The sequence below is a fragment of the Cynocephalus volans genome, chromosome 8 (genome assembly GCF_027409185.1).
Source record: "Cynocephalus volans isolate mCynVol1 chromosome 8, mCynVol1.pri, whole genome shotgun sequence".
Classification (NCBI taxonomy): domain Eukaryota; kingdom Metazoa; phylum Chordata; class Mammalia; order Dermoptera; family Cynocephalidae; genus Cynocephalus; species Cynocephalus volans.
The window spans coordinates 126,776,624-126,799,245 of record NC_084467.1 but is presented as its reverse complement, the minus strand read 5'-3'; the positions used below and the strand labels follow the sequence as shown (position 1 = coordinate 126,799,245).

Sequence of the window (22,622 nt, the reverse complement as noted above, 5' to 3'; positions counted from 1 at the left end):
CAATATGATGGTACGAAGAGGTAGGGCCTTTTGGGAAGTATTAAGTCATGAGGGCTCTATCCTCATGAATGGGATTAACGCCCTTATGAAAGAAGGTGCAGGGAGCTCCCTTGTCCTTTCACCAAGTAAGGACGCAACAAGAAGGCACCATCTTTGAAGCAGAAGCAGGCCCTCACCAGGCACTGAATCTGATGCTGCCTTGATCTTGAACTTCCCAGACTCTAGAACTGTGAGAAATTATTTATAAATTACCCAGTTCAAGGTATTTTGTTATAACAGCCTGAACAGACTAAGACACAAAGTGAAAATTGCTTGAAAAGCTTTTAAGTTTTATTCCTAAGTCAATATTAATAGTGAACAGCAGAGGGCATTGCTGATCAAAATGTAGACTGAAGACTGGAGAAATTATACAGTCCATCTCAAAGCTCCATTTCAGGCAATGGACAATGCGCAGTCCCATATTTGCACAAATGAGTAAAAACATAAGAATTTGGTTGGACAGTTAGGAGAATTTACAACTTAAATCCTCTGATTTTCATATATGAGCAGTTTATATAACCTGAACTAATATACGAATAACCACCCTGGCTAGGCATCCCAGACTCTTTTCTCTTGCCAGTATAGATTATACTGTTACAGCTTAAGCTTTCCTTATCTTTTTCCTGTCCAGGAATATTCTGCTTAATCTTACTCTACAAGTACTAGATGGGGAAAAGCAAGAAGGAAATTGAAAGAGGAGGAGGTTAGGGCTAAGGATATAACTGCAGACAATAAAGGTGTAGAATGGAACAACTTTTCTGCCATTGACATAGGATATCCAGCCAAACTCCTCCTTTCAGCATGGTGAGGGGAATCAGAAAGGGTAGTTGAAGGAAGTGGGGACCAAAAAGAAAGAAAAGGGAAAATGAGAGAAGGGATATAAGGGGAGGATAGACAAGAGAAAAAGAAGAGAAGCAAGAAGAAAAAGGTAAGCCCCCCCAAGCTAATCCTCACATCCTTCTTACTACCTTCAGAACTCCTTTTCAAAGTTCTACCCTCCTCTAGGGTCTGTCCTTACAAATCATCCCTGCTCAAAGAGTTGATACCAGTTTTAGGACCTGGATGAATCCCTACGCCTTCATCCCCACAGCTGTTTGGCAGGGAAGAACACAGGTACAAAAGAATTCTCTGTATTAGATTGCAGGTCTACAACAAGAGGGGCTGAGTTATTGCTGTTCTAGGAAGAAACACTCAATTCATTTTCCCATTAGAATTGTTACATATAACTGTTAGATCTGAGTATTGTTCATCCTATAATTTAGGGGTCTTAGGAGTTAAATAAAATTAGAGGGCTAGTCTGAGAACAAAAAAGATATTATATACAACATTGCTATAGGAAAATAAGCTATAATTCCCATCATCATATTACAAATAATTTTTTAGAAGACAATCTGTTTCATAAATGGGATGCCAATTCAACACTGTAGCTTTCTGAAATCAAAATAAACATTAAATACATGACAATTTTAAAAACAAATGCATACACATAAACACACAAGCACACTTGTATAACTAAAGGTTGTAATGCATTGGAAAAGACAGAAAGGTTGATTATGGCTATACTAAGAAGACCTTAAATAAATATGGGAAAAATGGATTAGATTTTTGCTCTAATTAAGCAGAAAAGAATGAAAGGATTCTGAAGAGAATGTCTTGACCAAGCAGTTAGTATACAAACAGAGGGGATAGGTGGAACTCTAAAGGCAATGAGAGCAGTTAGAGTCTAATGCAATATCCTGGCTGAAAAGTAATTACGGGCTATGAATAATCCCACAGACTTTTTTTAAAAAATGGAAAAAAAAAAAAAAACCCTCTTAAATAGGCTGATCCATACATTCAAATGAGATTTAGTAATTGCCAGAGGAAATAAGAGTTGCTTTTTAAAGTGCTATTAGACCGTATTTTACCTGCACATCTGTCTGTGTCATCTGCTCAGCTAACTGTAAACAAGAATGGAAGGAGTAAAGAATGTCTTCACACAAGCTAGTAATTATATCTTTGTGTTTCAACTGGCTCTTTATAACTGACTGGTGCTTGAGGCTCTGCCTAAATGAACAAAAAGAAAATACAATCACCACAACTAACACATCACATAACTCAGGACCCTAAAATATCTACTTTACAGAACATTTAAAAAAATCATAATGTGTCACATACATTAGACATGGTATAACTAAGATGTGCCAAATTTACTTCTGAAGCAGTTATGTTTGTCTAAGTAAGTTGCTAATTTTTCATTCCATGTAAAATATGAATTGAACTTTACTATGTGCCAGGCACTCTGCTAGGTCTAGCATAAAGATAAAGAGGTTTCTATGTGCATGGAACCTGTGGTCTACCATGAAAGAACATTAAATAATTCTGAGAATAATTAATGAATAGTTAATTAAGGTTGTGATAAATGCGAAAATGGAAAAGTCTAAGGTGCTACAGTAGAGAGACCTAATCTAACTTATTCTTAGGGTGAGGATATCAAAGAATGCTGTCATTAAGATATAACACTTAAGCGAACTTAAAGATAAGGAGTTAGCAAGGTGCAGAATAGGGGACGGAGCATCCTAGACAGAGGGAAAAGCTATGATAAGGCTCCAGGACAAGGAGAATTTGTATGTTTGAAGAACTAAGAGCACGGAGACAGCAGTGTGAGATGGGTTGCTGAAGGAAAGTCCAGAGAGGATCAGGTTGTTAGTCTTAGTAAAATGAGATAGACTTGAAGCAGTAGAGTAATATGATCTGATTTACTTTTATAAAAGATTATTCTGAATGCTGGGTAGAAAATGAATTGGAAGGTGGCAAGAGTGGAAGATATCTGATGATGACGATGGTGATGTGGCTACTTCATTGAGAACTATGTGTCATGCACAGTTCTAAGCATTTGAAAGTGATTAACTCAATTTTCAGGATAACCTTATCAAAAAGGTGCTATTATTATTACTTCCATTTTCAGATGAGTAAACTAAGGTTCAAAGAAATTAACCAGCTGGCTGGTTAGCTCATTTGGTTAGAGCATGGTGCTGATAACACCAAGGTATGGGGTTCAATCCCTGTTCAGCCAGCAAAAAGAAAAAAAGAAAAAAAGAAAGAAAAAGAAATTAACCAAATTTCCCAAGGGCTCAGAAGGAGTAAGCGATCTCAGAATGGATTCAAGCACATGCAGTACTGCTCAGAGGTGACACTCTTAACCACTGCGCTATTACTTGTTGACTACTTAATGTCCTCGTGGTGCAAGAAAAGCACCTAAGACCTGAAAGTACTACATTGACCTTTAATGTTTTAGGCATGTGTATAAAGTAGAGTTTCTTAACCATTTGTACATGACAACTGTATTTGCTCCCACTCCTAAGATGCTGATAAATGCTATGAGCACTCTCCATAATAACCACTCACAATGCTCCAGTTTCAGAAGATTAAAATTGCTTTATAAATGGAATCACACTTGAATAACTTTAAAGTGCATAATGAAGGGATAATATTCAGCTCTAATTAGTTACTAATTTGTCTAAGCCCAGTAATAGGATACTTGATGGTTGGTTAAACAATATGAGCAGGCAAGTGGTTAAGGTCTAGTCTGGCCCATGGCCCATTATTTCAGAAGAACTAGCTAACTGGAACTTTTGAAAAAAAATTTTAGAAGCAGCAGAGCAAAGAAGTCCAATTTGGTTTGAGCTACATGTAGACTCTCTGGATTATAAGACAGCAGTGTCAGTAAACATTATATACACCTCCACAAAATGTTTCAAATGCAATCTAAGAAAACTTATGAATAATTAAGATTTGGGATATGGAAAATATATTATAAAAAGTAAAAACAAACAAACTTACTTAATTATAAATTTCCAAGTATTGGCATGAAATGCATGGTCCATACTGGAAATAACAGAGCAGATATCCAATAATGAGTGAATAACTACAAAGAAAAATAATAGAACTCTTAGGATATTCAAATATCATATGGGTGAGTTTCTTCTATATTTAAAAGTATCGGGGAGGGGTCAAGATGGTGGAGTAGTCGGTTCCTGGTGTCACTCTCTCCCACAGAGCAACCAATTTGCAGCTTTTGAGGAGCAGTGACAAAGGACTCAAACTCTGTGCTGGAACGGACAGGAGCTGCCTACCGTGGGACCCCAGTTGAGGTTGCTCTCCATTTCACAGAGAGACTTCAGAGCTTTTGGACCCACACACCCCGAGCCTGCCGGCCAGAGAAAATAGGCAGAGCCGGGGCGCCACTTCTGGCGCAGGCCGTTCCATCTCCGTGAGCGACCTGAGAGTCTCTGGGCTCCTAAGCCCCAAGTCAGACGAGTGGTGAACGCAGGCGGCACAGGCCGTCCGTCTCCATGAGCAACCTCAGAGGCACAGGTTCCCAAGTCCTGAGCCAGACGAGCTGGTGAAGGCTGACGGGCCCAGGCTGTCCCATCTCCATGAGCGACCTGAGAGGCTCCGGGTTCCCAAGCTCCAAGCCAGACAAGCTGGTGAACGCAGGCAACGTGGGACCTCCGGCGCAGGCCATCCGTCTCCGTGAGCGACCCGAGAGGCACAGGCTTCCAAGCCCCGAACCTGACAAGGTGAAGGCAGGTGGGGCAGGACTTTCGGCCCAGGCCGCCTGTCTCCATGAGCAACTTGAGAGGCTTTGGACCTCCATGCCACTCGACCAGCCAGTGAAGACAGGTGGGGTGGTACTTCCAGTCCAGGCTAGTTTCTGCTGTCCAGAAGCAGCAGACCCTTCAGGATCCAAGCCAGACATCAGGGTGAAATGAGTGGACTGTGATACCCCAGCCACAATGACAAAACACCAAGGAAAGAAACCAGTAATATGAAAAATCAAGAAAGTACAGCACCACAAAAGGAAATTAATAACTTACAAGTGCTAGATCCTATAGAACAGGAAGTCTTTGAAATGACAGACAAGGAATTTAGAGTAACTATTCTAAGGAAACTAAATGAGATACAAGAAAGCTCAGTGAAACAGCACAATGAAATGAGAAAAAACATACAGGATCTGAAAGAAGAAATGTACAAAGAAATCAATGCCTTGAAAAAGAATGTAGCTGAGCTTGTGCAGCTGGAGGATTCATTCAATGAAATAAAAAATACAACGGAGTTTAACCAGCAGACTTGAGCAAGCAGAAGAGACAATTTCTGACCTTGAAGACAGGCTGTTTGAATTATCACAGTCAGACCAGAAAAAAGAAAAAAGAATCCAAAAAATTGAAGAAAATTTAAGAGAGACAACTGACAACCGTAAGCACTCAAATATCCGAATCATGGGTATTCCTGAAGGGGAGGAAAAAGGAAATGGCATTGAAAACATACTCAATGAGTTAACAGCAGAAAACTTCCCTGTTATAGGGAAAGCCACAGATCCCCAGATTCAGGAAGCCCAAAGATCACCAAACACATTCAACCCAAAAAGGTCCTCTCTAAGACATGTGATAATCACACTGACAAAAATCAAAGACAAAGAGAGAATCTTAAAAGCTGCAAGAGAGAAGTGTCAAGTCACTTATAAGGAAGCCCCACTCAAAATAACAACAGACTTTTCATCAGAAACTCTAAAAGCTAGAAAAGAATGGAATGATATATTCAAAACACTAAAGGACAAAAACTGCCAGCCAAGAATACTTTACCCAGCAAGGCTATCCTTCCAAAATGAAGGATAAATAGTATATTTCACAGACAAAAACTGTGGAAGTTCACTACCACACAACCAGCCCTACAAGAAATTCTCAAGGAAGTACTGGGTTTGATACCACAAAAACAACCATCGCTACCATGAATACACGAGAAAGAACAACACCTACCAGCAAAACAAAAATGCTAACAAAAGAGAGAAAAAATAGTTTATCTATCACCCCAACCAACAAATAAAGACAAACAGAAAATTTGAAAGAAAGGAACAAAAGATACTTAAGACTTCTAAACAAAAATCAGTATAATACTAAGAGTAAATCAACACCTTTCAATAATAACTCTGAATATAAAGGGACTTTCCCTGTTCAAAAGACACAGACTGACTGACTGGATTAAAAAGATGGACCCAACAATATGCTGTCTCCAAGAAACTCACTTGACCTGTAAAGACACACATAGACTAAGAGTGAAAGGATGGAAAAAGATATATCATGCAAGTAGAAATGAAAAATGAGCTGGAGCAGCTATTATTATATCAGATAAAATAGACTTTAAAGCAAAAACCATTAAAAGAGATAAAGGTGGCCACTATATAATGATAAAAGGATCTATCCATCAAGAAGACATAACAATCATAAATATAGACAGACCTAATGTCGGAGCAGCCAGATTTACAAAGCAAACACTATTAGATCTAAAAAAAGAAACAGACACTAACACCATAATAGTGGGGGACCTGAACACCCAACTCTCATCATTGGACAGATCATCTAGGCAAAAAATCAACAGAAAAACACAAGATCTAAACAATACTTTAGATCAACTGGATTTGGCAGATATCTACAGAACATTCCACCCAACAACCTCAGAATATTCATTCTTCTCATCAGCACATAGAACATTCTCCAGGATAGACCACACGTTAGGTCACAAAGCAAGTTTTAAAAAATTCAAAAAAAGTGGAATTATCCCATGTATTTTTTCTGATCACAATGGATTAAAATTAGAAATCAATAATAAACAAAACTCTGAAAACTATACAAACTCATGGAAATTAAACAACATTCTACTTAATGACATGTGGGTCCAAGAAGAAATTAATCAGGAAATCAAAAAATTTCTTGAAGGGCCGGCTCGTGGCTCACTTGGGATAGTGAGATGCTGATAACACTAAGGCCACGGGTTCGGATCCTATATAGGGATGGCCGGTTAGCTCACTTTGAGCATGGTGCTGACAACACCAAGTCAAGGGTTAAGATCCCCTTACCGGTCATCTTTTAAGGAAAAAAAAAAAAAAATTCTTGAAACTAATGAAAATAATGACACATCATACCAAAACCTGTGGGATACTGCAAACACAGTTTTAAGGGGGAAATTTATTGCATTAAATGCTTACTTCAGAAGAATGGAAAGATGGCAAATAAATAACCTAACACTTCACCTTAAAGATCTAGAAAAATAAGAACAATCCAAACCTAAAGTTAATAGACAGAAAGAAATAATTAAGATCAAAGCAGAACTAAATGAAATAGAAATACGAAAAATAATACAAAAGATCAATGAAACAAAAAGTTCGTTCTTTGAAAAGATTAATAAAATTGACAAACCTTTAGCAAGACTTACTAAGAAGACAGAAGACCCAAATAACAAAAATTAGAAACGAAAAAGGTGATATTACAACTGACACCTCAGAAATACAAGGAATCTTTAGAGACTACTATAAACATCTATATGCCAACAAATTTGAAAATCTGGAGGAAATGGATAAATCTCTGGATACATACATATTACCAAAACTGAGCCAAGAAGATATAGAAAATCTGAACAGACCAATAACAATAAAGGAGATTGAAGCTGTTATCAGAAGGCTCCCAACAAAGAAAATCCCAGGACCAGATGGGTTCACTGCAGTGTTCTGCCATATCTTCAAAGAGGAACTCATACCAATCCTCTACAAACTGTTCCAAAAGATTGAAACAGAGGCCAGTCCCCTAAACTCATTCTATGAGGCAAATATCACCCTGATACCAAAACCAGACAAAGATGCATCAAAAATAGAAAACTACAGGCCAATATCATTGATGAATATAGATGCAAAAATCCTCAATAAAATACTAGCTAACAGAATACAGCAACACATACAGAAAATTATACACCATGATCAAGTGGGATTCATCCCAGGGATGCAAGGTTGGTTCAACATATGCAAATCAATAAATGTGATATACCATGTTAATAAAAGCAAAGACATAAACCACATGATCATCTCTATTGACGCTGAAAAAACATTTGACAAAATTCAACATCCTTTCATGATAAAGAATCTCCACAAGCTAGGCATAGACGGAAACTATCTCAACATAATTAAAGCCATATACGATAAGCCCACTGTCAATATCATCTTGAACAGGAAGGAACAGGAACTAGACAAGGATGCCCACTCTCACGACTCCTATTCAACATAGTGTTGGAAGTACTAGCCAGAGCAATCAGAGAAGAGAAGGAAATAAAAGGGCACCCAGATTGGAAACGATAAAATCAAGCTGTCCTTTTTTGCAGATGATATGATCCTATATATCGAAAAGCCTAAAGCTTCTATAAAAAAAAAACTCCTAGAGTTGATAAACAATTTCAGTAAAGGTGCAGGGTACAAAATCAACACACAAAAATCAGTAGTATTTCTATACTCCACCAGTGAACATGAAGAAAAAGAAATCAAGAAAGCTAGCCCATTTACAATAGCCACCAAAAAATAAAATATTTAGGAATAAAGCTGACCAAGGATGTGAAAAATCTCTACGAAGAGAACTACAAACCGCTGTTGAGGTTTAAAAAGGACACAAGAAGATGGAAAGATATCCCATGCTCTTGGATTGGAAGAATTAACATTGTGAAAATGTCCATATTATGCAAAGTGATCTACAAATTCAATGCAATCCCCATCAAAATTCCAATGACATTTTTCTCTGAGATGGAAAAAGCTATCCGGACATTTATATAGAACAACAAAAGACCATGCATAGCCAAAGCAATCCTGAGCATAAAAAATAAAGCTGGTGGCATAACACTACCTGACTTTAAACTATATTACACAGCTATAATAACCAAAACAGCATGGTACTGGCATAAAAACAGACACATGGATCAATGGAACAGAATAAAGAACCCAGAAATTAACCCATATGCCTACAGCCATCTGATCTTTGACAAAGGCAGCAAGTTTACATACTGGGGAAGAAACTGCCTTTTCAATGAATGGTGCTGGGAAAACTGGATAATCATCTGTAGGAGAATGAAACTAGACCTGTATCTTTCACCATATACCAAAATCAACTCAAAATGGATTAAAGAAATTAAATATACACCCTGAAACAATAAAACTCCCTAAAGAAAACATAGGGGAAACATTCCAGGAAATAGGAGTGGGTACAGAATTCATGAATAGGACCCAAGAAGCACAGGCAACTAAAGGTAAAATAAATAAATGGGATTATATCAAATTAAAAAGCTTCTGCACATCAAAAGAAACAATCAAGAGTAAAAAAACAACCAACAGAGTAGGAGAAAATATCTGCTAAATATACATCTGACAAAGGATTAATATCCAGAATATAAAAGGAACTCAAACACCTTTACAACAAAAAAACAAATAACCCATTTAAAAAATGGGCAAAGGAGCTGAACAGACATTTCTCAAAGGAAGATATACGAATGGCGAACAGACACATGAAAAAGTGCTCAATATCACTCAGCATCCAGGAAATACAAATCAAAACCACACTGAGATACCATCTCACTCCAGTTAGGATAGCTAACATCCAAAAGACTGAGAATGATAAGTGCTGGAGAGGCTGCGGAGAAAAAGGAATTCTCATCCACTATTGATGGGGCTGCAAAACGGTGCAGCCTTTATGGAAAATGATATGGAAGTTCCTCAAACAACTACAGATAGATCTACCATATGACCCAGCGATCCCACTGCTGGGAATATACCCAGAAGAATGGAAATCTCATGCCAAAGGGATACCTGTACTCCAATGTTTATTGAAGCTCTATCTACAACAGCCAAGAGCTGGAACCAGCCCAAATGTCCATCATCCGATGAGTGGATATGGAAACTATGGTACATCTACACAGAGGAATACTACTCTGCTATAAAAAAGAATGAAATACTAAAATTAGCAACAACATGGATGGACTTGGAGAAAATTATATTAAGTGGAACACATGAGGCACAGAAAGAAAAATACCACATTTTCTCACTTATTTGTGGGAGCTAAAAATATATAAATAAATAAACACACAAACAAATAAAGGGTGGGGGAAAGAAGACAAATAACCACAAAAATTCCTTGAGCTATTTAAGCCAAGTCCACAGATACGATGTGGGGGCGGGGTGGAGAGGAATGGTAAAGGGGCATGAAAATCAAGTACAATGTATTTTGAGAAGTAAAATAAAATTAAATTTAAAAAAAGTATCTACTGAAAAATTTCAACATTTGATTGAATTAAAAAATAACTGTACCAGAATAATTATTGAAAATAAGTGTTAGACTTTGGATTTAAGGTTTTTATAAATTATGGAAAATTAACTTTTGAAGTTTATACCTACCCTATAACCTAAAAAAAACTAAAAATGCTCAGTGGAATAAAAGTTGTGCCCTATTATAAATAGGGGAAATATTTGATAGTTACAATTCTAATCCAACATCACGAAATCAACTGCTAAGGAAAGAAAGCCTAACAAGGAAGAATTAAAACTACTTTACACAGTACTCATGTAACGCTTTTACTCTGCTTATGGTAAAAGGCCATAACTGCCCTTTTTGCATCCACTACTTTCCACACTGACTCTGGGCTTAGCCCCATGACTTGCTTTGGCTATGGGGGCAATAATAAAATTGAGGTGAGCAGAAATGAAAAGTGCCTGCGTATTGGGACTTGCCCTCTCTTGCTGTTCTTGGAAACCCTGAGACCACCATGAGGTGACTGAGCCAGGGTTAGTCTGCTGGATGATGTGCTACACATGGCTTTCTCAGTACTTCTCCCTCTGCCAACAGCCAGATGTGAGTGATGTTGACCATAAAACTGAGTGAACCAGCTGTACCGTGTGGAGCAGAGGAAGTTGTCTCAGCTGATCCCAGCCTAAACTCCAGACTCACTGAATTGTAAATAATTAAAATAGATTTGGGGGTGGTTTGTTACAGAGTAAAAGATACTGGATACAGTGCACAAAACCAATATACTCTCTTCATACCAGTTATGAATGCAATCTTTACTGTTACACATTAGAGTACTGTTTTTCAAAGTCTGGGTCATAATCTATCAGTAAGTGATAAAATCAATGAAGTATGTTATAATCAACAATTCTTTAAAAATGAAATACTACAGAATAAATCACATGTAAAATGGGTATGATTTCATTATAACAAAAAAAGTGTCTTTGTATACACAGATTCACAAACATACACATGTACTTATAGGTATTCCGGGAAGGAATGTAAACTATATTTCTTACTATGGGCTACGGTTAAAAACCTGAAAACTACTGCCTCAGAATATGGACAACTTTAGAAGGTATAAAGTTGCATACCTTTCTTTGCTAATCATTGTGAGGAAATTACCTACTATGAACATTAACTGAATATGAAAATCTATGTTAAGGCACCAAAAACCAATTTTACAAATTCCAAAATTTTAAAAGATTAAAAATATATCCAGTAAGATTGAAAATATTTTTATGCATAATGAATAAGAAGATAACATGCATCAACAGAAACAATTTTAACTAATACATGATTTGCAGTCAATATATATCATATACTAAGAAGTTAGTTTTTTTCACTCACCTATTACCATATTCAAAATATCATCATTCTCATCTACTAAAGGGTCCGTGCAAACCATGTCCAGCAGTTCCATTAGCTGCTTTTGAAGAGAATAGGCCTCCTTGAAAAGAGCTTGGAGAAGGTCTGAAACTAGGTGTAAATGCCCAGAATACACAGATTCACTATTCTGATCACAAATAAAAACAAGAGAAAAAGCAAATCATAAAAAGTTCAACAGCCAAATTTACTTTAACTCATACTATTAAAGATCATAAATTTAATACTTTTTACTGAATCATATTCATTCACTAAACAAATGTTTAGTGAACATCCTTTATATAGAGAGAGAGATAAGCATATATAAAATGTGATTTCTGACTTCCATGATCTTGTAAATATAAAACTAGAAAGGAGACAACATTAGGTCAGCTGCATGACATCTCAGCATCTTATCTCCAAAGAGAAGTATTTATTAATTAGCAATTTTTCATTCACCCAACAAATAGCAGTATCAAAACTGCTTGCGCTCCACAAATTCTAGGCCAGTTTTTGTAGAGATTCCTGAGGGATTAAATAAGGGTTAACTTCCCTTTATAAAGGGACATTCAGACACCTAATCATTAAGGTAATTGATCACTGACCCACCAATGCCGTATGACAGAATGACTCTAGGATCTCTGTGACTTGACACAAATCCTTATCACTTCTTTATAGAGGGGAAATAGGATAAAACAAAAAAACCTCAAAAGCCCATTTTTTATGATTTCCTTTAACCACTTACTTTGAAACAATTATTTACATACATGCTCTTTGTTGCATGAAAAAGCATATTTCAAGAATATAGGCTAAAATGTAAATCATGTACAAACACTATTTTACTCAGCCCCTTTGCCTACTGATTCTAAACCATTAAAAGTATACTTATACCTATTACTTACCTTACAATGTAAAAATGTACTTTTGATTACATGAAGGACTGAGGAGGGGAGACTATGAATATTTTCTAGAATGATGGATTCTTGTGTGGCACAGACATGCTGAACACATCCTGAAAGAGCTCCTAAAAGCTGCACCATTGTCTGGAAATAAGGAAAGAAGTTTCATTCAAAATATATTTTTTGTGCACTGAAAAAGTAGCAGACAATATGCTGGGTGCTAGGGATATAGCAGTAAACAAAACGGACACTCTGTTCCTCTTTTCACAGAACTTCAGTCTATCAGAACTACAAATATTGGAACAACTGTCTAGCCATTTGGAATCCTAACTCAAACTTCAAAGCACATGGCAAGTGTTCTACACATATGCCTTGAAATTACAGGTAGGGCACACTACCCTGATGACTTGTCTTCTTGTAAGAGTTTAGATATTTACTCAGCATGAAATTGTATAAAAAATTCCGAATTCATGTTTCTGTATTCTTATCTTTAATTCTATAAATTTAATTCCATCATTGGGCCATCATATAAAGAATACATGGCTAATCAATATCAGTATAAAAATCCTCACATTCTTTAAGCTCCCTCTCTCTCTCCCCCTTTCAAATACACTTGACTTACTTGTAAAATATTCCTTAGAGTGGTCTGGATTTCTAAATTTTGGCTTGATAGTCCTCTGGCTTGACTGGTTAATTCATACATCATGTCATCAAACAATTTCACGGTCTGTGAAAATAAATCAGGTTATAAACAAGAGAAATCACTAGAAAAGGAAAGACATATAAAAAACGCTTCAAACAGAAATTGACTTATTTTCCATTCCTATGGTTTAAATTTATTTAATAACATCAATAAAAAAAAATCACTCAAAATTCATTTTGGGGGGATGCAACCAATGTAAGTACTATTATTTGCACAATAAAAGATGACTGTCTTGACCAGTCAACATTCATGTGGGCATTTACAAGGGTATTTTCTGGTAGTGGTAATAAGTTTGTACTGAATCACATATTCACTATTCATTTATATTCTAACCAGTTCCCTTTTTAGACTGATTAAAGATAGCCTTCCTGGATTTGGCTTTTTGTCTGTGAAAAGTTAGCCACTCTAAGATCTAAATTTTCGGAACTTCCTAAACAATTTAAATAGCTTAAAAATTACAAGAATTTTGGTGATGGGGAGCAATAATCAGCCACAATGTATATCGACAAAATAAAATGTAAAAAAATAAATAAATAAATAAATAAAATTTATCAAAAGTAAAAAATAAAAATAAAAAATAAAAATAAATAAAATAAAAATTACAAGAATAACAACACAGTGTAGTTAAAGAGGATATTGTTCCCTATAGGCCCGTTTATGCTCAACATCCCTGTTTTCATCTATACAATAGCTAAACCTTTTTCTGGTGGTCAAGAATAAATTTTCAGAAACTTTTCAGATAGAGAAGAATCCAATGACTGTGAGTAAAAGAAATTCTGATGATTATCTGCTGAAAAGCTAAACACAGAAATCCATTCCAGTAATAGATAAGTTATCACAAATAAGTCTGTTTCATTTTGGCACCAAAGCACCTTTAGTTCCCTCAAATAAAAAAAAAAAAAGACTTTCAGAGAAAAAGTATACCATTTATATCTAAAAAGTAATAACGTAGTCTATGAATTTAATGTTTTTTCTTACTTGATTTTACCAATATTTCAGCTTTTTCTATTCTAAGATTTCTTTAAGAAACGTGGGCTCCAATTTTTCCAGACACTGAAACTTAACTATTATTAATAAACACTACAGAGAAGAAAAAAACAAAGGGCCTTAGCTAACTTCATCATCCACCCCAAATTTTCATTTAATAGCTTTAAAATAAGAGTGTTTAAAATTAAATACAAATAATTTAAATTCTATTAGTAAAGGATCCATACAATCTGAAAATATAATATTTTATAATCATCTAATGATCACACTAACACCATCGTATTCTCACGAGATCCATTTTTTACTACTTATTTGTATTTCAAATATGTTTGATATATTTAAAAAACAGAACCACAACTAAAGATAAATTATCTAAAACTGAGACTAGATTTTTCAACTTTTATAAACATGTAGATTTTGATAATAAAAGTACTATACCTTTGGTAACACTTGTGAAAAGAAAGTCTGTTCCAATGTCAGGTGGTTCATATGAGGTAAAAACATTTCTACAATAATTTTCAAAATTTCTATAAGGTAAATAGTAACATATTATGGAAAAATATTAAATCACATCAGTCAACAAAGGTCATTGCTCTTTACCAAATGCACTATGTACCAATCTAAAGCTTTGTACAGTTTCAAAATGCCATATTCTGTGTAGAGAAAATATTAAATATCCAATAGCAAAAAGTATCTATAATAGAAAGAAGAAAGAAGAGAGATGAAAGAAAAGAGAAGGAAGAGAGAAGATGATCATGATGAAGAAGGAAATAACATATATAACCAATTGAGGACCAACTAAATGGATGTGGTACTACTGAATAGGACCTGCTACCATTAAAATGACTTTTAATTTTATTTATTTATTTATTTTTCTTAAAAGATGACTCGTAAGGGGATCTTAACCCTTGACTTGGTGTTATTAGCACCACACTCTCCCAAGTGAGCCACAGGCCAGCCCAAAATGACATTTTAAAACATGAAAAAATGTTCACAATACTTTAAGTTTAAATAGTTTCCAAAATAGTATAATCCCAATCTTAATATATATAAACGTGTAAAGAATGATAAGCTGGCAGGAAAATATAGAAATGAGATGAGACTATTCTCATCAAACTCTTAATCATGTCAGATTAATGGATGTCTTATAATCTTTTGTTTTTCTGCATGTTTCAAATTTTCTACAATAAAAATGAGTAATTTTATACTCAAAACAAAAAATAATTGTTACTTAAAAAAATTAGACCCTACCAGGCAACACAGATTTAAAATTATAAACAAATATTCCATAACCAAGTGAAATGTAAATAGAATAAGCTAACTCAAAATTTGGGTAAACTGAGCAATCTACAGTCTTAATGCTGTACCTCCTCTCGTGACTAAGAGTAAATCTAATCAAGATCGAAAAAGACAGATGAAGATGAGAAAGTCAGCTTACTCCAAACAACAAATCAGTCATCACCTAGACAATCAGCTTTTTGTAACTTAGAAAGTATTTTCTAAACGACACCAAACAACTAACAACTAATATTTAACATTTACAATGTGCTTATACGTATATCACCATACATACACAATCACCAACACTTCTGGTGTCTGTCCAAAATGGAATTTAAAACTTTAAGTACTGTAATTTAAAGGAATTTGGTCATTTTAAGTAACTGAAGGTTACAGAGGTGATAACATAGAAACTTATTAAATTTAAAGGGAATACAAAACTGTAAAGTCACATCCATTGAGATATGTGGGAGTAAAATCTTAACGACATCAAAGTAAATTATACAATTAAAGTAATTTTACTTACGAATATGCTCAATCCAACTGTCAGAATGTTGATACATAGAGTAAAATAATTAAGGAATATATTAGTATCATGGTAATAGGATATTTATTCATTACTGAGAATTCAAAAATTGAAATTTAAGCAATGATCTGTAAGAGAATCAAATTAGACTCAAATTACTGGCTTAATTTTGCTTTTAAAAACTTAACGTTTATTAGGTAAACAAAAAGTATCATGAAAATACCTTAAGAAAATATTTTCAGAAGTGCTCAAGGATAATTTTTCAAACCATGTGTAGCCATGAAATATTTTTGACAGATGAAAAACAGTATTATAATGATGCATGAACTTCTGGTTTCTATTATAGGAAAGAAATTTCTATCTCCTTAGCATTTCCATAGTTCTTTAGTTGTACCTGTCTTAAGTTACTCACCACTTTTTTTCATGTTACCTGCATACTTGTCTTACCAACCTTATCAGTCTAATATTCTTCTGCACATAACAGGAGCTTATAAATATGTGACAATAAATTATCATGTTCAATAGAAAAATTAACAGTTATCATATTATAAACACATTATAAACTACAGTCATATAAACGATACACTTGTATATCACCAAGAATAATTGTTAGAAATGTTTTACTAAAAAACAATATAAGAATCACTAAAGAATACATCAGCAAGAAAAATGAATAACACATATCCCTATCACATTTAACATAATCTTCTCATATCTTACTTTGCATATTTTTCACAGCAGCAATCAAAAGGTATAGTCATTAAGGTAGCAGCAATCAAAAGGTATAGTCATCTGAGTTCAGTAGGGTAAAATTTGCCCTATGGAAAAAGTTCACTAAAGCTCAAAAAATCCTAGCCATTTCGAAATTAATCATAAGTTATTTACGTAGACATGCAAGTATGGACTAGATAATAATATGTAAAATGCAAAACATGAAAATAATGCTTGGGTGTTGAGAATGAGGATTTATTACAAACTTTTCTTCGATTTGTTGAAAACAGTGAAGATAAAATACTACCATATGCTGAAAAAATACTGTCTAATGATACTTCCAAGAATTTTAAAAACTTGAAATATTTTTAGCCCTTTTAAATGCTTACTATGTGCCAGGCACTGCTGTAGGTCCTGAGGATAACACAGTGAACAAAACACCAAGTTCCTGCCTTTATGAACTTTACTGTGTAGTGAGGAAAAGTGGAAAATAAACAAAGCAAAAAAAATAATTTCTGTTAATGATAAAGAGCTCTTTAGAAAACTGAAGAGGGCAATGGGTTTGGGGGAACTACCTAAGACTGAAGGCTCTGAAAAGGCTCCTCTGAGGAGGTGACATCTGAGCCAAGACCAAATGAGATGTACAAAAGGCTGGGAAAGAACAAAGTAGGCTGAGCCCAAAGATCCTAAGGGAGGTAAGCCTAATGGTCTGTGGATAGAGTGTAGCTAGCTAGGTATGGGAGAAGGGCAAGGCTTAGATCATGGGGAGCCTTGAAGGTAAATTCAGATTTTATTCCTAATTTGATAAGAAGCCACTGAGTGTGGTTTTAAAAGGTAAATGACATCATCTGTGTTTTTTACTCTGAACTTTTGGTGAAGAATGAATTATAGGAGAACATGAGCAGAAGCAAGGAAACTACTAAAAATAGCCCTGGTATGGGGTGATAGGGGTTTGTAAGAGAGTGGTAGCAGTGGGGATGGAGACAAGTGGATGGATTCAAGATACAGTTTAGGGTCAGACACAAAAGAACTTGCTGATTAGGTGTGACAGATAGGATTCGAGGTTTTGGTTTGTGAAACGATTTACTCAGATGGAAAAAACTGGAGGAAAAACATATTTGGGTTCTTGTGAAGTACCCCTATAAGCTTAAGGGGAGGAAGAGGAATCATGTTCCTTATCTTTGTTCCCCCAAGGCCTAACACCAAGTCTGATACACGTTATGTATGCAAAAAAATGTTTTTGGAGTAGGAGGGTGGCTATTTGTTGCTGTTTCCAAAGCGAAACTCTTTGAGAGCAGCAATTCCCTGTCTACACAATGACTAAAAAAAGGGTTTTGCTACCTTCTGGGAGTTTGCTAATGCCTAGATGAATGACGCTTACATGATGGTAATATTTAGTTATATTAGGCTTAAGCTGTTAAAAACTATTTGTGCAGCGTTGAGATTCTCTCAAGTGAATGTCATTTTTTTCTTTTGAGTGTAATTTTATATTGCTCAAAGATGTAAAAATAAAAATAATAAATAACCATTTAACATGAAGGCCTAGAACACCAGGCACATTTACAGCCACAAAGGCATGAACTACTAAAGAACGGTCTGCAGCTGGACAACAGAGACATTAAGCTAACTCAAATCCAGCAAATGAAAGCCAACAACAAACAACTCTTTTTGAACAGCAATAAAGGAAAAGAGGTTCGAGAGGGGAAGGGGGAATAAACATTTTTATTTAGAAAACATCTTTAAAGATTTGGCACCACGGTAGAAATACGTCCGTTAATTCTCACAATACTGAGAAAAGGCATTACTCTCATTCGTCACCCATTTACAGATGATAAAAGCTCAGACTCTCTCTCTAGCTTTACTTCATCCAGCTATTAAGAGCCAGAGCTGGCCTTACAGCTCAGGTCTGAGTCTCTGCCGCTCTCACTGCCCCCATGCAAAAGTATTTACACTTAATTGCAAGCAACGAGTACAGAAATACTTAAAGGCACAGAAGAATGTAACAAAACCCACATCCAAAATCTTAGATCAGAAAAAGTTTGCAAGCCTTCCCAGAACCAAGGCCAGACATGCATGCCTCCGATCTGCCACGGTGTCTCCCTCGTTATCCATGTCACTCCTCAATAAAGGAAGGAGACGGTGCAGGCCGCAGTAACAAAACACGGCCTGGCGAAGGGTGTGAGGAGGCAGAGGAGAAAGGTTCGCGATCCGCCCCACACCTCTAAGTGGTCGTGACAACCAAGGATATGACAAGACGGGGCAGGACGGACGGCAGCTCCCGACGGCAAAGCTCCTCCGGCCAGCTACTTAATTCTTCCAGGGGAACGGCGCTCGCCGGGACCGCGCGTTCCTGAGACATGTTTTCGCCGGAGAGCGTAGCTTCAAACCAGTCCCGCCACAGCCCAGTCCGGAAACACCCGCCGTCCCGGCGGGCCTTGCGAGCTCTTCGCCGGCTCCAAAACCATAGAGAAGAAGCGGGCTGGGTTCTCTAGTGAGCCGGAAAGGAGGTCGGGCTAGTCTGGCCCCCGGAGGACTCGACTCACTGGTGCGCGCTTTCAGTCGGGTAGAGGCGTCTTGAGGCGAGGTTTCTCAGCCGGGAGGTCCTAGGACACTCCGGGCAAGCGAGCATCCCCCGGTCTGGATCGCTGTAAACGTTCCACTGAGATGGGACGCTGCGGAGAGGTAAGAGCAGGATGCCCCTAGATTTGCTACCCATCGGGTTTTGAGATTGCACATCTGAGTCGGGTTTGACTTGGGACGTACAACCGGAAATGACTCCAGGCCTTACAGCGCGATGGGATAGAAACTGGGCACGTTCCTGCCAGCTTAACTGTGTGATCCACGCCCCCCCCCCCCCACACACACATGCACACACTGTACACCTTATGTAAAGGGAGTAACGATCCCACCTGCCAAAATTGTTGTGCAAATTGAAGCAGATGGTATGAAGTGCCTAGCATAGTAGATACAAGGAAGATTCTCCATAAGTTGCTTCCACTTTCACAGGCTCTATAAACAGTGCAGTGTCTCCTCTACCATTAAACTAATCTTTACTAATTACTCCCGAATTACCCCGGCTCCCAGATGCTTAGGGCTGCTAGCCTGGATTAAATGTAGTGAAGTCATTTGGATGAATTTACACACACCAGACCACACCTATGCAAGTTTTTAAACGATGCTCCCTTACCAAAATAAAATCTTGAATCCCTGCTATTTGATACAGTAACAGACAGAAGTGAAGAAATTCTGGAAGTTTAAGGGGTGAATGGGTTTGGGCACAGTCACAGGACACCTGAAAGACACCAAGATGCTAGGTTATCCTGTCTGAAAATCTTGGATTTTATGTTTGTTCTGGTGGTGGGGGTTGTTGCTACTGCTGTTGTTCTTTTGTTTGTTTTTATAGTTTATTTTTTTCTCCAACTTTTGAACCCTTAAGGGTTGTGTGTGTATGTGTTTCCAAATATCTTATCTCCATCCCACATTCCCTCCTCCAAGCATTTTTAGAAAATATAGCTGTATATGGGGAAGCAGGGGATGTTTAATATTACATTTCAGTGAAATGTGACTTGCTTTATCATTTTCTTTCTTTCTTTCATTTTTTTTTTTTTTTTCTCCAGAGCTAAATTGAAAGAAGAGCAAAGTCCTCTTAAAAAGTCATTTGGAAACATCACTAAATATTTGTTACGGTGTATAAGCAGCTAAAAAGAAATTGGCCCCCAAAAAACTAATTGAATAATTGAGACAGATTTATGTGTATTATTAAATTTTATCCAGAAGTGGAAGAATATTCTTTGACTTTAAGGATTGTGTGCATTTAACAAGAGGATGACCTTTCAATTTAATTTCATTGTAGAAGACCATTTGGGAAATGAATTAACACCCATAGGAAATGGAGCTTTAACCCTGGATTCCTCAAAAGAGTCGTCAATCTCAGATAGTCAAAAAGGAAAACAGAAGGAACAAAAAGGTTCTACAGAACAATTTCACTTGCCTCAGGATCACTTGTTGGAACATAAATCAATGAAAAATGCAGCTCTCTCTCAAGACACAGACAGCCCACTCAGTGCAGCTAACAGTTTAAGTAACTTGGAGCCACATGAAAAACAGCCCTGCTCGAGAGTTGCCAAAGAGCATGCTCTGCCTAAGGATTTAAAGAAAGTGTTAGAAAATAAAGTCCTAGAAACATTACCAGGTCTCCAGCATGTTAACATATCAGTAGTGAAAACCATGTTGTTGAAAGACAGTTTCCCTGGAGAAAACATAGTTTCAAAAAGCTTTTCTTCTCACTCTGATCTGATTACAGGTGTTTATGAAGGAGGCTTAAAAATCTGGGAATGTACCTTTGACTTCCTGTCTTATTTCACAAAAGCCAAAGTGAAATTCGCTGGGAAAAAAGTGTTGGATCTTGGCTGTGGATCAGGGTTGCTGGGTATAATTGCATTCAAGAGAGGGGCCAAAGAAATTCATTTTCAAGATTATAACAGTATGGTAATTGATGAAGTGACCTTACCTAATGTAGTGGCTAATTCTACTTTGGAAGATGAAGAAAATAGTATAAATGAACCAGAGGTGAAAAGATGCAGGAAATCAAAAGTAGCACAAGAACTATATAAATGCCGGTTCTTTTCTGGGGAGTGGTCTGAGTTTTGTAAGCTTGTACTAAGCAGTGACAAACTCTTTGTAAAATATGATCTCATTCTCACCTCAGAAACCATTTACAATCCGGATTATTATAATACTTTGCACCAGATATTCCTTGGACTCTTAGATAGAAATGGACGGGTGCTTTTGGCCAGCAAAGCACATTATTTTGGTGTAGGTGGAGGTGTTCATCTGTTTCAGAAGTTTGTAGAAGAAAGGGATGTATTTGAGACTAGAACCCTCAAAATAATTGATGAAGGATTAAAGAGGTTCCTAATTGAAATAACTTTTAAGTTCTCCAGTTAAAGTTCACTGAGTGTCCTGAGTAAAATAAACAGGATGAACAAAAACTTGTGTTCAATGTTTGGTTTCTGTTTTGCTATTTTTTTTTTTCTGAAATTATGATGTTGTTTGTTTAGTTTCATTTATCCAAATAATAGGTCAGCTATGTTAGCAACCTTGTGCTTGCTAGAAAGTGTCCCTGAGCATTTGATGAGACTGTTTTGTAAAAGTTCTCTGTTCTCCACCTTAATTCTATTTGACCTTCATACCACCTTCAACATTACATAAAATTGTTCCCAGGAAATTCTGCCATTTCTTATCTCAAGTGTGTGAATTTCTTCTTTGTGAGTGTCTTGTTGACATGAAGTGCCTGGTCAGATCACCATGCTATTGATTTTAAGGACATACATAATATGCATCACTAAGTGATGCTGAACCTAAATATTAGGTCGAAGGCCTTAGGTAACTAGGAAAAAGTTTTTGTTGCATTTTGTTTTTATATTCATTTACCTTGTATAATAAGGAATAAGGTGCTGAGCAGTTGAATGCACATTGAGATGAGGAAACAAAGGGGAATTGGTGATGGAGAATATAAAAGTGATACAGAAAACTTACAGTGCTTAAGGTTAAGCCCTGCTAGCCAAGTGAGTAAGAGATCCTAAGAAAAAGAATAGGAAAGGTAAATTCCAAATTCTGGGGAGTATTGATTCCCCACCAGTCATTGAATAGTAGGAAAGAAAAGGAGGAAAAAAGTATTTTGTTAATTCTAGTGCAAAAATATTCACATTGTAACTTATCTAAAATTGGGATCTGCCGTGCTATCTATAACAATAGTATAATTAGTTGCATTTTTTTCTTTCTTGGAGGTGCCTAATATCTCGGATTCAATTAAATGTGATATTTACTGGACATCTACTGTTAACTAGGGACTTTGTATAGCATCTTTGTGGAGTATACTATAAAGAAAATATATTTCACAGGGCCTAGTTTCTTGTAGTTTCAGGTTTAGCCTAGCTTCTTAAAAGTACATATAGAAATGTTAACCTTGCAAAACACAGGAAACT

General features: G+C 36.3%; 2 protein-coding genes across 3 annotated transcripts in view; one reads left to right on the top strand and one right to left on the bottom strand.

The window, feature by feature from the left end:
• The window catches only part of FIRRM (FIGNL1 interacting regulator of recombination and mitosis), a 43,921-nt gene extending 24,927 nt beyond the window's left edge, over nucleotides 1-18,994 (bottom strand). Inside the window, exons 1-8 of one of the 2 annotated variants that reach the window (XM_063105486.1) lie at nucleotides 18,884-18,994; nucleotides 15,925-15,964; nucleotides 14,559-14,647; nucleotides 13,053-13,157; nucleotides 12,434-12,574; nucleotides 11,517-11,682; nucleotides 3,862-3,946; nucleotides 1,947-2,085 (exon numbers count right to left, since the gene is read on the bottom strand). In XM_063105486.1, the coding sequence (XP_062961556.1) occupies nucleotides 1,947-2,085; nucleotides 3,862-3,946; nucleotides 11,517-11,682; nucleotides 12,434-12,574; nucleotides 13,053-13,157; nucleotides 14,559-14,647; nucleotides 15,925-15,964; nucleotides 18,884-18,994 (876 nt within the window). Of the gene's footprint in view, nucleotides 1-1,946; nucleotides 2,086-3,861; nucleotides 3,947-11,516; nucleotides 11,683-12,433; nucleotides 12,575-13,052; nucleotides 13,158-14,558; nucleotides 14,648-15,924; nucleotides 15,965-18,883 lie in introns of those variants that run through there. The other variant, XM_063105487.1, reaches the window with a different exon arrangement.
• A 214-nt stretch (nucleotides 18,995-19,208) lies between these two features.
• On the top strand, nucleotides 19,209-21,605 carry METTL18 (methyltransferase 18, RPL3 N3(tau)-histidine). Its single transcript, XM_063106683.1, has 2 exons — nucleotides 19,209-19,317; nucleotides 20,253-21,605. Exon 2 carries the CDS (start codon nucleotides 20,461-20,463, stop codon nucleotides 21,580-21,582), a length of 1,122 nt encoding a protein of 373 aa, XP_062962753.1. The 5' UTR covers nucleotides 19,209-19,317; nucleotides 20,253-20,460; the 3' UTR covers nucleotides 21,583-21,605.
• Nucleotides 21,606-22,622: the final 1,017 nt, after the last annotated feature.